The 17,076-nt window shown below is 44.8% G+C and overlaps 1 protein-coding gene across 1 annotated transcript in view; it reads right to left on the bottom strand.

Annotated features, from left to right (window-relative positions):
* The window catches only part of ERGIC1 (endoplasmic reticulum-golgi intermediate compartment 1), a 106,491-nt gene that overhangs the window by 39,861 nt on the left and 49,554 nt on the right, over positions 1-17,076 (bottom strand). Inside the window, exon 3 of the mRNA XM_075009870.1 lies at positions 7,111-7,183. Coding sequence (XP_074865971.1) covers positions 7,111-7,183 — 73 coding nt within the window. The remainder of the gene's footprint in view (positions 1-7,110; positions 7,184-17,076) is intronic.

Here is a 17,076-nt window from a genome sequence, read left to right as displayed (position 1 = left end):
CATTATGGTTCACAAATACTCCCAGAACAATTTCCTGTTTTGGTTCCCCACCCTTTGCCACTCCACTGTGCCAGGGTCACCATCTATCCCAGACCTTAGTAAGACAGACTTGTGTTCCATCAGATGAGCCTTAAAGAAGTTACAGCACCTCAGAGCGTCTTGAAGAAGACACATCATTATGCTAACAATACGAGGAGTGCCATCAGCTTGACAAGACCTCAGAGAGACTTTAATTTTTGTCATACTGAAGGAGCTCTTCTGGCAGCAAACACAAATCTCTCCTTCCCTCTCTCCCAAACACACATAAAAACCTGTTCAATTAGTTTGGCAAAGGTCAGGAGAGAAAAGTTGTTTCCTCTCCTTGAAATGTACATTAAAAACAAACACACACCCACAGCTCTGGATAATACCAGGAAGAGAAGTAATGTGTTACTGGATGAAGTTCTCCCCTTTTTAGCCGTTTAAGTTTTGTTTTAAGTTAAGGGAACCCAGAAGAGCTGGCTCTATAGATCAGCTGAACATTTTATAGAACATTGTGGATGAACTGAAGACATAAAAGGAAAAGGAAACAGAAAACACCATCTATGAAGTAGGGAAGGGAGATGCATTAAAGCAGGTTACAACCTAGATTTCACTACTATCTTTGACCACTCAATCATAAGAGGTTCATTGAGAGTACACCCTTGTGCCAACACAGTCTCAAAACACTGGAAGAGGCAATTCCAAGCTTTTTTTAAATCCACGGGTGGCAAATTAGTCCCATACTGCATGGGATACACAACCCACTCCCCACCTCATCGGCCAAGTAGACTTCTCTTGTTATCTGGTCCATCTTCTAAGAACTGTCTCTCACGGAAGTTCCCCCTACCTAACTTGCCAGGAATTGGATCCTGGTGAGGTCATTGTGATATTAACAGGATGACTGTGAATGACTCTTGGGGCACAGAATGGATTTTAACTATGTTAAACATTACTAAAGAAAGTTTATTTTAGGACAACAGTAAAATGAGGCCAGGAAGGGAAAATGAGTGTCAACTATATTCCCAAATAAAGTTTGAGGCAGTAAGAAGAAGTAAAAGGAGATTTCAGCTATGCCACCAGTACAGTATGCCTGTGAATATCAGAGATGGGTCCCCAGCTCTATTTCAACTGAATCAAAAAGCTTTCAGTATTAATATTTATTAATGACCACTTGCTCTCACATTGTTCATCTCCTTCAAAAGGGGCGGCCTCAGAGTGTTGTAAGCAGATAGACAAGGCATCATGCTCATTTTACAGAGGGGAAAATGGGGAGTAGTACATCTTTCCTGCGGTCAGAAAGCCATTAGCAGAACTGGAAATGAAACCCAGAGAGTATGGCTCACATGCCTCTGCTTTAACCCCTAAGCACTGTACCAATGAAACGCTAATGGGCTGAACACCACTTCTCCATGATCATCATTAGTCAAATGTGTGTAATGCCACTGCACTGCACTGGGCTGGAGTTACAGGAGACAAGTTTCAGCAAAGGGCAAGGAAAGGGAGGACCCTGCAAGTGCATGCCATATGCCTTTTTTAACTTTCATACCACCCTCTGACCAGCCACGAGATACTTTGAGAATGGCTGAATGTATGTACAACCTCCAGTCTCAATAACATCCATTACACTCAAGATGAAATCCAGTATACAGCTGGAAAGAAAGAACTGAGCAGGAGAGGAGCCCCTTTCTCTCCAAAAGAATTAAACGTTTTCCTAAGAGACGTAGTTAAATGAAAATACAATGAGTTATTATTTGAGAACCTTGTTTGGATGAGGATGACTCCAAACAATGAACTGAACTAGTAGAATTAGACACAGGACACCATGGTCAGAGAGGGGTGATCTGGTTAAAGACAGAGAGATCACTGAACTTGCACAGTAGCTGGAGTTCTTTGAGATGTCTTCTCCAAAGTGCTCTTTGTCAGGATGAATGCATGCCCATGCATGCTACATCGTGGATTCCTGTCAGGTCTACATATGCATCCTAGACATCCTCCTGTTTCAGCAGAAGGGTATGTATAGGAGGGTGGAGATGACACACAGTGAGCGATTCTGAGGCAGAGGAGAAGGAAGACAGTCAGTGGAACATCCATAGGGTGAGGTGTCTTGAAGCAATTCAGTTGTTGTACAAGGTAAGTAACCTCTCACCTCTCCTTCCAGTAGTGCCACTATGAGTGCTCCATGTCAGCAAACTCTCAAGCAGCACCTCAATTATAGAAGAGGGTGCCAAGGAGGTGGATTCAGTACAGCCCACAAAACAGCATCAACCAAAAGCCACTTCAAGCTCTGTCGCCGTGCATGGCAGCATAAGGCACATGGTAAAGTATGGGCAGCAAAGACAAGGTGGCTTCCCTACAGACATCCAAGATAGGTATGTTTTTCAGGATGGCTACAAAGGTAGAGTGAACCCTGGTGGACTGAGGAATAACTAATGGAGGGGGTTGAACCCCCATGACTTTGTAACAGGACAAGACACATCCTGAAACCATATAGACAATCTTTGGGTGGAGGTAGGACATCCTTTAATTTGTTTTGAAATAGAGACAAAGAGTCCAGAAAAAGACCTAATGGCATAGTCCTGTCCAAGATAAAAGGAAAGAACTCTTTTTACATGCAGTGCATGGAGGCTTGTTCCTCTCTTGAAGGGCCAGGCTTTGGAAAAAAAGAAACAAGTAGATGATTCTCCTGATAAACACAGAATTCTGAGGAAAGTTCAGATAGAAAGTGAGGCTGTGGACATACTGTCATCTTATCACAAAAGGACATTGTGTATGGTGGGTCACACATCAAGGGTCACATTCCTATCCTCTCCTAATTAAGGTGAAAACTATGCTGAGGAGGAAAGTCTTGATAAAAAACAAAGTGGGATACACTTCCCCTGGTGTTCAAACAGGACTTTCCTCAGTGTACTGAAGACAAGATGAGATCCTGTGATGGTACTGGTTCCTTGACAGAAAAGGTTTGAATGGGCTCTCAGTAAACCTTTTGATGGCTGTGTGAATGAAGAATGTGAACCCTCTGACGTGAGGGTAGGAAGGTGTGAGGGCAGCAAGGTGTACCTTTATGAAGCTCAGCAATAAACTTGTGGTCTTCAAATTCAGAAGATAACCAAGAACATGAGTTGAAAAGTGACTGCACCAGCCCTAGAAGAATTTCCATGTCTGCTGTGGAGTAGTCCCTCTTGTGGGTTTTCTGTATTTCCAGGGAGAAAACTAGTTCTACACCACAGAGCCATCTAAGAGCCACATTCTGAGGTGAAGCACTGTATGGTGGGGGTGGAATATAGACCCCAAGTCTTGGGTGAGGAAATTCACTGTCAGGGAAGGCAGAGAAGCAGTTGCTGGAACATACGAACCAGCTCTGGAAACCAAACATCGCAGCCACAATGATGCTAGGAGGACAGTTACTAATTTCTCCTTTTTCAGTTTGTTTAGGACCATAAGTAGGTGAGGCGTGGCGGTATAAGCAATATACAAGGCCACAGAGTGATGAAGGCATCTTTCTTCAATTTGTGGCTGTGCCCTCCCCTCAAACATGGGACGGTGTCTCTCTGTCTCTAAATGGCTCCATTTGAGATATCTCTCTCTGAATACTTGATCGCTCAGGTCCTTCTCCTGGTCAAGTGCAGAAATGCCTGCTGATAGAATTCACAACCCTGTTCTATAGTCCTGGCCAGTGAGCTACGAATGTGGTGCAATATACACCAAATTCCATATTTTTACAAATTCAGCAAGTAAGAAATGGGATCTTCTTCCACTTTGTCAACTGATATAGTACATTGCTGCTTTGTTGTCCAGCATTACTTTGGTCAGGTGGCCTCTAATGGGGGATAGGCTGTGTTGACAAGCATATTGACACAGAGCGTCACCTCATAAGGGGTCCATTGGCCCTGAGCCATGATGTTCTGGAAATGAGCACTCCAACTTATCAGGAAAGGAAGGGTCTGTGGCAGGGGTGGGCAACATCATGCCTTTGTCCCACCAAGCATTTCTCTCTAGCCCACCCAGCTGACTTGCAGAGCGTGCATAATTATAGACAGCAGCATGTGTTCAGCTTCCCTTCCCTGCACCTTGTTCCATCTGCAGCTGAGTTGCTCCTAGTTTTCTCCTGCTAACCGTGTAGAGGGGAGAAGGTGAATGGGAGAGAGTAGTGCTAAAGTCAGGGTGCTCCTTGCTCTGCAGAACAGTGATCGGGGACAGAGAGACACACAGCAGAGCTGTTCCAGTCAGCAGTATGGATGGTTAAGTGACTCAGGAGCGCAGAGAAGGGGAAGACAACAAAGCAGGACAGATTTCCCTTAAAGAGACAGAGAGGTGGCTTATCTCAGAAACTTACCCAGCAGCTGTCAGCTGTCAGCACGCACACACACCCCATGTTGCTGTCACATATATCCAGTCTGTGCCACACGTCACTGTCACACACACATTGCAGCACACACTCGATCTGCGTCACAAAGTCACTCACGCACAGTGCTTCTCTTTCAGACACACACACACAGTCTCTCTCTGTAGCCCCAACCCCATCCCGTCCAGGGCGGGGGGGTCCAGAGCCAGCCCACGACCAGTACTAAAGTTTGTAAAGTGGCCCTCTGCGAAAATTACTGCCCACCCTGGCCTGTGGTGATGATCCTCATTGGAGGAAACTGTAGGAATGAAATTTCCATACATATTGTTTGTAGGTCCTTCCACCTGTTTAGACATCTGAGGACCCTCCAAGTTAAACACTCATTTGGAAAGAAACACTGTGATTATTGGGAACATATTAATCATTTTCATGGTTCTTCTCTGAATGCTGTTTATTGTATCATAGAACTGGAAGGGACCTCAAGATGTCATTGATTCCAGCCCCCAGCACTTACAACAGGACATATCAGCATCCCTGGCAGTTTTTTGTTTTTTTAAATATAACCTGCCCCAGACCCTTGAAAGGCCCCCTCAAGGATTGAGCTCACAACCCTGGGTTTACAGGGCCAATGCTCTAACCACTACGTTATTCCCCTTTGCCCCCACACATACATGCTCTTAAACAGGTTGGAAATACCCTTACCAAGACTACACTCTTGGTATCACAATTATACAGGAGGCCATGTGACCCAAAAGTTGTAGGCAAGCCCCTCCTGGGGTTTGTGGGCTCTTCTGTATTGTAGACAGAAGGCTGAATATTGCGGCAATTCTGTCCTTAAGCAAGTATGCTCTGGTGGTGGCGGTGGAGGACAAATCCAGTGTGGCCCCAGTTCATTGTGTATCAGTCAGGTTAGACTCTTCTGCACTGAGGAAGGCATTCACTTAAGAGCAACAGTGATAGGGCTAAGATGGTTGCTGTCTGTGCCTTGAGCTGTTCTCATGAGCCGGTGATGAATGGGACAAGATCATTTAGCTATCTGCAATCTGCTGTATTTTCTTTTTATTTCAGTTTATTGTAGTGTCACCCAGAAGTACTTGAAAGAATGAGAGTCCTTCTGTGGTACCATTAAACAACTTGGGCCCTTCTTTGTACAATGGTGTTCAATGGAGCTAATGATGCCTGCGTTGTTTGTCAATGGCCTCAGCAACAATAAAATTGATATAGGTTGGAAGAAAACATACTCCAAGCAGCTGGGGTGGAACATAGTATTTTGTTGACCTATTTGCAAGTAGGCAGGATAATAGCTGGGGACAGCAGCACATCATTGATGGGCAAGAAAGTCTTGCCCGAGTACAACAAGAAGTCCTGTGGCACCTTAGAGACTAACAGTTATTTTGGAGCATAACTTTCGTGGGCAAAGACCTGCTTTACCAGATGCATGAGTGGAATCCCCCATTCATGCATCTGACGAAGCTGGTGCTTGCCCATGAAAGTTTATGCTCCATAACATCAGTTAGTCTATCAGGTGTCACAGGATTTCTTGTTGTTTTTGAAGATACAGACTAACTCGGCTCCTCCTCCGATACTTGGCCAGAGCAGACATATGAAGGTTATCTAAGGAGAAACGTCAGGGCTCCCCATCTCCTCCAACAGAACTGGTAAGTTATTGTGTCTCATATGGGCTTCACAAGTTCCTGAAACACGTAGAAATTTTCTCTCAGTAGCAGTCAGCAGCAGCATTTCAGGCTCTTCCACTGTTCAAAGTTACTTGTGGCATGGAAGGCTGGATATTAGCGAGGTATCTGGCAAAAGTACCAAAGTACAATTGGCACAAAACAATCATTTCAGCTTGGCTCTGGAGTCCCTTTGCTCAGGAGGAACAGAGTCTGGTGCCAACACAAGTGCAAAGTTCTGTGGCTTCTTAGCTGGTGTTGTGGTGTCAGTATTGTAAGGAAGGGGTAGCTCAGCAGTAATCACACTGGAAAGAAAGATCTCCCAAGGCCCAAATCAAGGGAGCAACTTTCCACTTTTATTCCATGCCAGAGAATTAGATCCTTTTAATCTGAGGACGTGACACATACTCAGGGTGTTTGGTAACCACCAGAGCAGAGGGAATCAGTGGATCAAATGTGCAAGGGATGGTTAAGAATTCACAAACATTAGGGAGTGTTTCATCAACAGCAGTTTATGCCTGTGCTTCTTCAATTTCCTAGACCTGTTCTTAAATGTTCAATAGTTCTTACATTTGAAAGGGACCTAAGTCTCTCTCAAACAGTGAAAGCAGTCTGACTGTCCATGGCAGGTCTGGCAGGGTTTGAAGCCTCAGGTCTTAGCCATAATCCATACTCAAGGAAGCAGATCAAGACCTGAGAAAAATAAGCAGGCCTAGACTGGGCAAAGCAAGCAGGGGAGAAACCCACAAAAAGCACAGAAAAATAATTAAAATAATTAAAGACAAAATATCAGAGATAATGAAAAATAAGCAAGTGGTGTAGTGAGCTACGTGGTTACCTAATGAACACTGGAGCCAGGGAACACTCCATATCAAGCTACAGGTGGTAGACAAAGAGCTGGAGGGGCAGAGAGTCTGTCCCTCCCTGTATACTCTACCCATGGACGCTGCTGACCAAGATCTCCAATCAAGAGTGCCTGGGAACACATGCATCCTGATGCAAGCACTCACAGAGATAACATCCACAGAATCACTTTAAAAATAATAAAAATAACTTTCAATAGCTTATACTTACATTTCAGTGGCTATGAATCCGGTGAGCTCAGACAGGAAAAGAAACAGTATGAAGAGACAGCAGCAGACAGAGACTGGAAGAGACAGGTGCAGGGGGAAGGTTAGTTTCAAAAATTTTCACGATTTTATTTTTCATACTCATTCCACTTTTGTTCCCTCCTCCCTCCCATTATCCCCTAGGCAAAGCTGGGCACTACCATTCTGTTCAGGAACTGCACTTCAGCCCATGTTAGCAGAACATGATGGCATCAGTAGGAAACTGACTGACTGGAATCTCAGCTCTGCACGAGAATGCAGACAGACTTCTGATCAGTGCCTATAGCTGGAAAACAACTTCCATCCCTAACTGTACTGATTCCTGCTTTCACCATCCTAGGGCCTCCACTGCTAGCGGCCAACATTCCATTTGGAAAGACAGGCCCCTTACATGCCTTCTTCCAAGCACCTGCCAAAGGATATGCTATTGCCAGTAGGGCAAGACATACTCTCCCATATTATAGTACTACAAACTATCAAGTCACGGTAAAAGGCAGGTTCACAGATCAGATGAGCCAATGGTCCGAAACTGTGGGAGATGGAGATAACAGCCTAGATGAGATGATCCCTACGCTACCTAGTGTGTCAGCTCTATAATGATGGAAGACGCCCAGTATCCCAGAGAACAGGAGGCCTACAGAGATTCTGACAGCAGGGCTCTTGACGGGCCACTGGTGTATCTTCTCTCTCTAATCCAATTAGCCTGGAGTATATTCAATCCAGAAGATACCTCACATGGAGCCAAAAGATGCAACCCTCCCTCTGTAGCTTGGGTATTATTAGCTATTCCTCATCAGGACACTGCTCAGCACTGTGCAAGCTGTCAGTCTCATGTGATAGTTAGAGCTGCTAACTCAGTATGGGGGGGTGGCTGGAAAGGAAGCTCAGGAGGGTAAGAGACTGTAAAGTGCTTGTGGATATCAGGGGAGCGGAAAGGGGAGACAATGATGTGGCAGCCCAGGCAGATCTGACTGGGATTTACATTTGTACTAAACAAACATTCTCCACATTCCGACTCCAGTGTGAATCACCATAAAGGAGCAGTTCAGGAAATGGCACGTAATCACAGAGAACAATGAGCGCATTATGACCCCAGCTCACGCTCTCTCAGTTCCAAGAAGTATGATCCCACTCCTCCGTCCTACCAGTGTCCCAACGCCTGAGCATTCCATGGCAATGACCACCTCAACCCAAAACTCAACCACTGAGCACACAGGACGGAGAACAATGTAAGGTGACATTTCTCTCTCCACCTCATTGCACAGGGCTGGTGCAGACTCAATTTCATCTTTATTCTCTCAGGAGACTGCCAGGATGACTGCTGAGGAGGGAAGGTGCTTGCAGTCACCACCTCTGTTCAAGACAGAAGCAAACTTTGGCAGCAAGGAAAGGAAGATGGAGACAGCTGAAGCAAAACACAAAGATGGAGTCCATGCATCTCAAAGCGTTTTGCCTAGTCCTTCCAATTCATCAGCCCTACCAAATTCCTGCCTCACTTATCCCTTCCTCAGCAGCATAATGCCACAGCTCGCCCATTCTCTAGCACACAGAAGGATTAACGGAGGCCAAAAGCCATTACATGGATCATTCTTTAAACAGGAAAAAGAAAGAAAAGAAAAACTAAGCTTCAGAATAGTCGGAAGAAGGGGAAGGGAGAAGAGACTTCAAGGGAAATTTTCACAAATGCATACACACAATGCCTCTCATATCTGTGCCTGTGGCAGGGAGAAGATTTTAACATTCCATAGCTACCCCAGGAAGCCTCTGGCTTGGTGCCGAACAAAGGGTTTGGGGAGGCATAGCTTATAACTAGAGCACTGAGGACCTCGATTTAGCTACGTAACAGAACTGACACAAGCTGGTGAGTCAGGATGCATCTTATTCATAAGCAACCAAGCAGCAGGAGGTCAGGTCACTGGACAGTGCCACAAGAGGTACACACAGGCAGTCTGTCTTGCACATACAGCACATCAGTCAGAATTCTAAACAAATAAAACCTTTGCACTAAACCAATGAGAGACTGGTGAGATCATCTGCCACCAGGGCTCCTTTTCATTCTTCCATTACAGGTGGAATAATTTTTGTTATGTGCACCAAGGCATGTACAGATGTGCACCACCAATGGAAACATGCTGCTTTCTGTGAGTTTTGTGATGGCACTCTGCCGACCTGCTGAGTGGCCACCCCCGTGCTTAGCTTACAGGGACCACTGTCTGCCACCAGTTGCTTACATAACTCTCTTCATAGGCTTCCACTTGTCTTCCACATCCCATGCAAGACTCCGGTCCTCTCATACAAACCTTTTACCATGGCATGCCAGACTCTTTCTCTCCTCTCCTTCCCTCTTACTTGAGGCCCAAGCTGCTGTCTGCAACACCCTTATTTTAAGTTTCTTTCACTACTATATCCACACCTCTTTCCATGCCATCTCTTATACGGTAATTTGAACATTTTATCTTCCCACTTCCTGAATCACCAAACATTCATCTTCTTGTGAAGCTTCCTTTCAAACCTGCATCTCCACGGAGATTTGCAGCACTACTTATCAAATAACATAGAGGTAAATTGTACTGAGTTTGAGTACCCAGGCTCTAAGTTTCCGCTAAGCTGCACAGCCACCTAATGAGCCCTGCTCAGGGGCTAGGGCTGCCGTGCACAGAGCAGGCGCAGCTGGGGAAGGGCACCTCTCCCCGGGTCATGGCAGCTCCCTGCTGGGCTGAAGGAGATGTGCGCTCCTCCAGCCCCAGGGGGGAGTGACTGCAACCAAGGGAGAGACACCTCCTCAAAGTTCTCCCCGACTGTCCCCAGCAGCATGGGCCTTCAGTAGCCGAGAGAGATGCACTCATTACCCCAAGCTCATCAGAGGTGCCAAGGTCAACAGTGAAGCACCTCTCACCTGACCTGGAGCTACGGCAGTGAGGTCGGGTCTACAGTCGCCACGGAAGATCGAATGCTTAGGTTCGATCTTCTGGGCTGCCATTTCACACATGTGCAAAACAGCATGATCCGGGGTCAATGTCCCGTCAGTATTCTGCAGTGAGGGCAGGGATGAATGTCGATGGCTGCAATATTGATTTTTGGTATGCAATTGGCATACTGAAAATTGAGTAGCAGCCGTCAACTTTCAAGGTAAGTGCAGACCCAGCCTGAGAGAGGACTGGAAGGAGCCCCTCTCCCCTCGGGGAGCATGCACCTCAAACTCTTCAACCCTGTTCCCACCCCAGAGACTGCACTCGCAGCCAGAGCCCTCATCGCCACACACCCTAAGCCTCCTCCCACACTCCACACTAACCCTTCTGTCCATCCCCACCACAGTTCATCCATGTAGAGAATTAATTTTATGTGCACCAATATGGAGGTGATGTGTCATGTTCACACATCACCTCCATATTGGTGCACATAACAAAATTCACTCTGCGCATGAACATAAGAAATTAGAGGGAATACTGCCCAGGCTGAACTACCTTCTAGTGGCCTGACTTTCGAAGGACAGACACTCGGTTCTTTCTAAAAGGCATGAAGCTGACTTTGCACACCCTCTGAAAACAATCAGTAAGTCATGTCTGAAAACGTGGGTTATATAATTACATACACACATCCACGCTGTTTGGAACTGGGACCTTCATCTGAACCACCTTTGTACCCAAACTGTATTGTCTGTCTCATTTAGAATGGAAGCCTTTCAAGCATAGAACATAAGCTCTTCTGTATTTGCAGAATACCAGCACACAGAATACTCTCAAAAAAACCCCACAAACTGACTTCAATCAATTATTTAACAAGGGAATCCTTTATCTGCCTCAACAGGAATATGCAGTTCTCTAGGTCACACTTTTGTTTTGCTTGGAATAGTAGTTAAAAGTCTAGAGGCAGATTAAGGAGATAGTTGCTTTATTATTACAATGGTTAATTGAACTGTCAAAGCATGCATACTGCAGTGTTCCCCCAGAGCTGTCACCTGTTTTACAGGCTCCACCCCTCATAATTCCAAACAGCTTTTTCCAATGTTAGTAATGCTTTTCCTCTTTAATATATTTGGAATTATGAGAGGTGAAATATTTGACTTTTTTTTAAAATACACATTCAGTTGAAATGAAAAGTCGAAGTCTTGAATGTTTCCAAATCAAAAATGAAAACAAATAAACAAACCCAAACCCAAACCCCAACTTTAGTTCAGGTCAAAATATTGAGGTTTTGATTATTATTTTACTCTCTAATTTGCTTAAATTTTTTTAAAGAAAACATTGTTTCAAAACAGAAAACTAATCTTTCATTTAGAAAATGTAAAAACCAGACAATTATTTCTCAACTTCTTCCCCCAAAAAATTTTCAGTCATGAAATTAGTTGAAACCAATCCTTTCTCCTTCTGAGAAGTTTTGGTTTAGAAAAAAACTGTCATTTTTCAACTGAAAAACATTGCCAATAAATTTCTGATCAGGTCTAACCTGGAGGACAGGTGGCTTGCACTTAGCAAGTTCTCCCAGCTAACTCTTCCATATGTCTCACACACAACAAGCACCATCATCTAAGTACTCAGCTTTCCCCCCGGCACACTCTCTTCCTCTAAAACATGCAGACAAGCAAAACAAAAGCCACATTAACGCAGCATTCAAATTGAGCACATAAACGCAGTTCTCTGCTATAACGTAAAACTAAACAGCAGCTATATGTACAATTATACAAATTGCTAGGAAGCACAAGGAGGAGTCATGTTACAGTTCCCACGCACGTCAGAACTGATATTTCCTGACGTGTAAGACTCCAGCCTCCACACGGTATTTTTGTAGAACATTACCCAGTACATACAACACATGCACGTAAGCTATGCATCCACACTGACGGCCAAGCCACAGGATTGGCAGAGCCGCCGTCTGAACTGCAGGCCTCTATTATTATCACAGACAGCTCAGACCCATCCAGATGCCAGGTTGTTAGACAGCAGCTCTGCCAATCCCGTGACTTGGCTGTCAGTGTGGATGCATAGTGTAAGAATGAAGTATTCTTCTATAGCCATATTGTAAGGCCTAAAGCTTACAACCTTTGCCTGCAGCTAGACTGAAAGAGCAGCAGCCATGAGGTGAGGAAGGTACATCCTTACATTCCATCTAATTACCTTAAAAATAGCATGATATCAAGCTGTTAAGAAGGAGATCAAGTAGTAAAGGCACCCAATATCTCCAGATAAAGAAACTGATCTTGAGATGGTTAACGGAAATTTAGTCTGATAGCAGTCTGACAAGAAACTACTTATCAGTAGTTAGGGTTGTGAAACCTTCTATTTCTTTATAGTTCTATTATGGTTCCTACTTCTCTATTGTTTGTATGATTTGTCTAGTTCTTTAATCGTTTGCTGTATAATTTTGCTACAAAGTCTTCAAATCACAAGCTACAGACATTCATAAAAAGATGTACATCCTTTGCATCAAATGGCAAGACTTGGTCACAAATACGGACCTTTGGAATACAGCAGGACAAGAAACATTTGACATTCAAATCAAGAGAAGAAAGTGGGGATAGCTAGGCCCCACTCTCAGAAAACCATCACCTAGCATAGTCCATCAAGCTTTCACATGGAACTCGCAAGGAAAACAAAAATGAGGAAGACCTCAGACAACGTGGAGATCTACTGAGATCGAAGGACAACAAATGGATACTTCTCGGGTCTGCTAGAAGATGTCCCAAGACACAGTGAAGTGGAGGAGACTTGTAGCTCCACCCACAGTATAAGGGTTTAAGTCAGTCAAGTTGAGTCATAAATCAATTAAGGTGGCGGGATACAAATGATTAGAGAATTATGTTACAATCGTTCGGATTAGGTAGTAAAATTTTAATAAAACAATTGGTCAAGGCACGACTTGAGTTTCATTGAATAAACTGGGGTCCAAAAGAAAGTTTTCACGCACTGACGCCAGGACACAGGTCCACAATCAGAGCAGCCAGACCTCAACCCTGTACCAACAACACTGTGCAGAAACTGAAGTTCCCCAGATGGACGTCTTCCTGATTGCCCATCAAAAAGAGTCAAAAGGAACCTTAGGAACAGTGGGTTTCAGCCACAAAAAAAGTTTATCCCCAAATAAATGTGTTAGTCTTTAAGGTGCCACGGGCCTTCTTGTTGACACAGAGACAATGGAGTGGTGTACGTCGTGTTCACGGGTGTGAGGATATAAAGTCAAAGAAGGCTGTTTAATGAAGGATATTTTAAAGAGGATCAAACTACTCTGTACTAATGATCCTCAGAAACTATGCACTGATAAAGACAGCCGAGGCCATTTAGGTTTCTCTAGCCCTCACCTCATCATAACTTACTGGACTGTTCCAGTTCTTCCAATCCTAATGAAGTCTGGTTTTATATTGATGTTTGTTTTTACCTGTGGTGTGAATGACTGCACTGTGACTCTCTGATACCTCTGTTGTGTGCCACACCTGTTAAATCCCCAGATCACAAAGCTCTGCTTGTCAGATCATACCTCTCCCCAGAACTGGATTTCTAACGGAGCAGGTCCATGGGCTGACGATTCAAAAGGGGTCCAGGGCTCCCAGCTGCTGCCACTGTTATTGTAAATTGTTACTGTAAATTGAAGTCAGAGTGACACGCCAGGCACTCCACACAGCTCTGAGGGCTGGGGCAAGGAGAAGGAAGACAGTGTTACGCTCTGAGTGGCACTGAGGGCTGGCTGACCCAGTTCCACCCCTTCCACCCAAGGCTCCACCCCTACGAGGGTATGGAGCCACACACACCCTTTGCCACAGAGCCTGTAGTGGCTGTCGGCCCTGCTGGAAGTGAGCATTAACACTGTGCACAAATCAGTGGACCCCTTTCAATGTTACGTCCCACTTCTACTCAGAGATTTCCAACCTATGTCAAGAATCAGCTGGTTCTAGTTAAAGGAGGAAATGGATGAGAAGGAGAAATAGAACCATCCTATCTGGTTTCCTGGTAGGGAATGTTTGAATGAACGAGAGCTCTTTGGCTAACACTGCTGGAGGAACCACTGCTTTGGTACTAGAGACCTCAACCAAACCTGTTCACCTTTACCCCAGCAACAGCTGAAGTGGTGCTTTCAATGTTTCTTCCTCTCTCATTTGCATTCAGCACTTCACCTTCAACTTGTAGGTCACCTCAATTCAGAGCAGATGGAACAGCCTCTCAGCAGGTGTTTCTGCTTCTGAGAAGTCTGACACTCTGCTGAAGGAGTGGCAGCTAAGCATATGATACCTGGGCTCTTCAAGGGATCTACATCAGCAATCACTGGAAACTGTCTGGACTCTAGATTCTGGCTTTTCCTCACTGGGACTCAGACAGGTGTCACCAACAGCAGCCCAGTGGTGGTGTTCCTCACAACACTTCCCTACAGGTTCAGTCACACTCCCAGTGAAGTCAGAGAGAGTGCTGTAAAGTACTTCAGTGCAAGTACTATTTATGTACATACAGCCTGAGGAATGAGACATCTGAGGAGGTTGGCAAAGCCGCTCTGTACCACTGACAGGAGTGCACAGCCCACAGAAAACAGCCAAAGGGTACAGTGATATGGAATCATCAGGGCTCCTGAACATCCCCTGGGTCTGACTGTGACCCCTGTATCAATGTAGGCTAACCACACTCCTGTCAGACAGGGATGGTCTTCAGTGCTTCCCCTCTTGGATGTTTGTGTCCCAGCTTCTGAAAAGCTCAGCTCTCCCTAGTGCAGAAGCCGCATTTAACAACACCATTTTACCACTCAAAAAGTGGTTGTGTGATTCTGGCTGACAAACATTTCTATTCCAGAAAATTTGGGCACCATTCCAGTTCCCTTCCAACGGCAATGCTGGACCAGTGACTATGCAACAGTGACATGAGAAGTGCAAGACTGTAACCAATCAGCTGCTCCAAACTGAGCATCCAACTTGCTTGAAGTTCTAAGAGATGCAACTATGGTCATTCATCTATCTTAGTGCCCTTTGTAAAAATCTTTTCTGGGGAGCTGATCCTTCACCACACACAAAATCCCCCAAATAAAATTATTAGACCCCAAATCCCATAAAATATTTATCACAAAACCCTGCTGTCTTGATAGCCTGCAAAGGAGTACATTATTATACCCTGAGTAAGGCAGTTATCTTCTCTCACTCGTGACTTCCATAAAAATTCACCAAAGCTTAGAGATACTGGTTTTACAATCAAGAGTCACAGGCTGGGTCAGTCAGACAGGCAACCCATTCAGAAGGCTATACATGGAAATCACCAGGAAAGAGGTACCAGCTGGTTTTGCAGGTTGGCCATCTGTCAAGGCTCTTCCCCACTCCGGCACTTCAATTGCAGGAGATGGGGGCCTGCAAGAGATCTTAAAAATATCTTCCTTCAATAGGTTTCTGCTAAAAAGTTTCCTAATATCACAGATTCCCTGACCTTCAGGGGTGGCAGCTATCTCCCAAGTGAGAAAACCCCTTTTTTGGGAGCCAGAAAGACAAACTTGCGATATCTCCCTGTGAGGTAACCCAAGCTCTTAGTCCTCCCTTAGGAGAGAGCTTGAAAACAAAGAGAAGCCAAACTGCAATCTCTGATACCTGATCTCTCAGTCTTATGCGTGCCTGCACACAGATACTCTCCGAGGATATAGGAAGCAGATCATAGTCTTAAAAAGGGGATTTTGTTCACAAAATAAAGACAACATACTTATTAAGGATACTTGGTTGCTAGGTGTTACAGAATAACTAAAAAAGGTAGGTTAAAACACAGAGAATTACTTCCCTGTGATTCAGTTTAAAAGGGTACATCAGTCAGCCTGAGAAGTCCTGCACCAAACCCAAAATGAAAAACATGACCTGATCCTGTCTGACTGAACATTTCCTTTTGAATCATATATCTGTTATTTCAAGATTGCTCTTGAGGCATGGATATGCCCAAAAACTTCCAAGCCTGGTTTCAGACTTAAGTATCTCTCTCTCTCTCCCCTGACTACACAAAGGACTCCCAGGAGCTAACCGCTCCAATTAACAAATACCCCTCTCTATTGGTTCACCTGGCTGCGAGCCCACACAGGTTTAACCCTTCACTGGCAGTTTAACTGACTACTAGGATGTCTAGAAAAGGGTAGTCGCTCTCCCACCTATCACACCATTTGAGAAATGTAAGCTTTCCAATCTCCTCCACACTGTATGGGTGGCAGGCAGAAATGAAGTGATTAGAGAGGAACCTATAAAGGGGAAAAGGAGGCTTGACGAGCCAGATACAGGGAGCACAGGCTACGGGGGAAATGAGTCGATATTTTAAGTAGGATTCCCAGCCTCCAAAGTTTCCCATGACAAACTTATATCCCTAATCAAATGTCACAGATCAGAGAGGGCCCCTGGGGCCTAACTCTAAAAGAGCGTTTTAAACCCTCTTTTTCAGGTGATACAGAGACAACTGCACTCCAGGACAAGCTTCCAAACGAAATCAAGGTGAGGTGCAGGTCTGTCACGTTCCAAATGGAAGGGACAATTTGGGGCCTTGACACATTCTAAGAATCCTCTCATAACAGTATGGCTGTGGTCTGAAGAAGTGGGTCTGTCCCACGAAAGCTCACCTAACAAATTATTTTGTTAGTCTTTAAAGTACTACTTGACTGCTTTTTCGTTTTGAGAGTATATCGACTAGCACGGCTTTCTCTCTGTTACAATAGAGCTTAGGGGCCTCCAAACTCGTCAACAGGTTCAAGTAGTTTTTATGGCTGTGCTGCTTGGTGTCAGTGGCGGGGGGACGACCATCATCCTACGCAGACTACACTGCTGCTACATCCTGAATAATCTTAGCAACTACACTACGATTGAAATATGGCAGGAACAATACTGAAGTAATTCAGTGATTGGGGGAACATGGGCTCTCTGCAAACAAATGGTTCAGTGGTAAAACATCTCATTCCATCCTTGATCAGGAGTCTCCCCAGTTCAAACAACCCTTCACTTCAT

This window comes from Carettochelys insculpta, chromosome 15 (genome assembly GCF_033958435.1).
Source record: "Carettochelys insculpta isolate YL-2023 chromosome 15, ASM3395843v1, whole genome shotgun sequence".
NCBI lineage: Eukaryota > Metazoa > Chordata > Testudines > Carettochelyidae > Carettochelys > Carettochelys insculpta.
The sequence above is the reverse complement of the archived record's forward strand: the minus strand, read 5'-3'. Positions and strand labels throughout refer to the sequence as shown.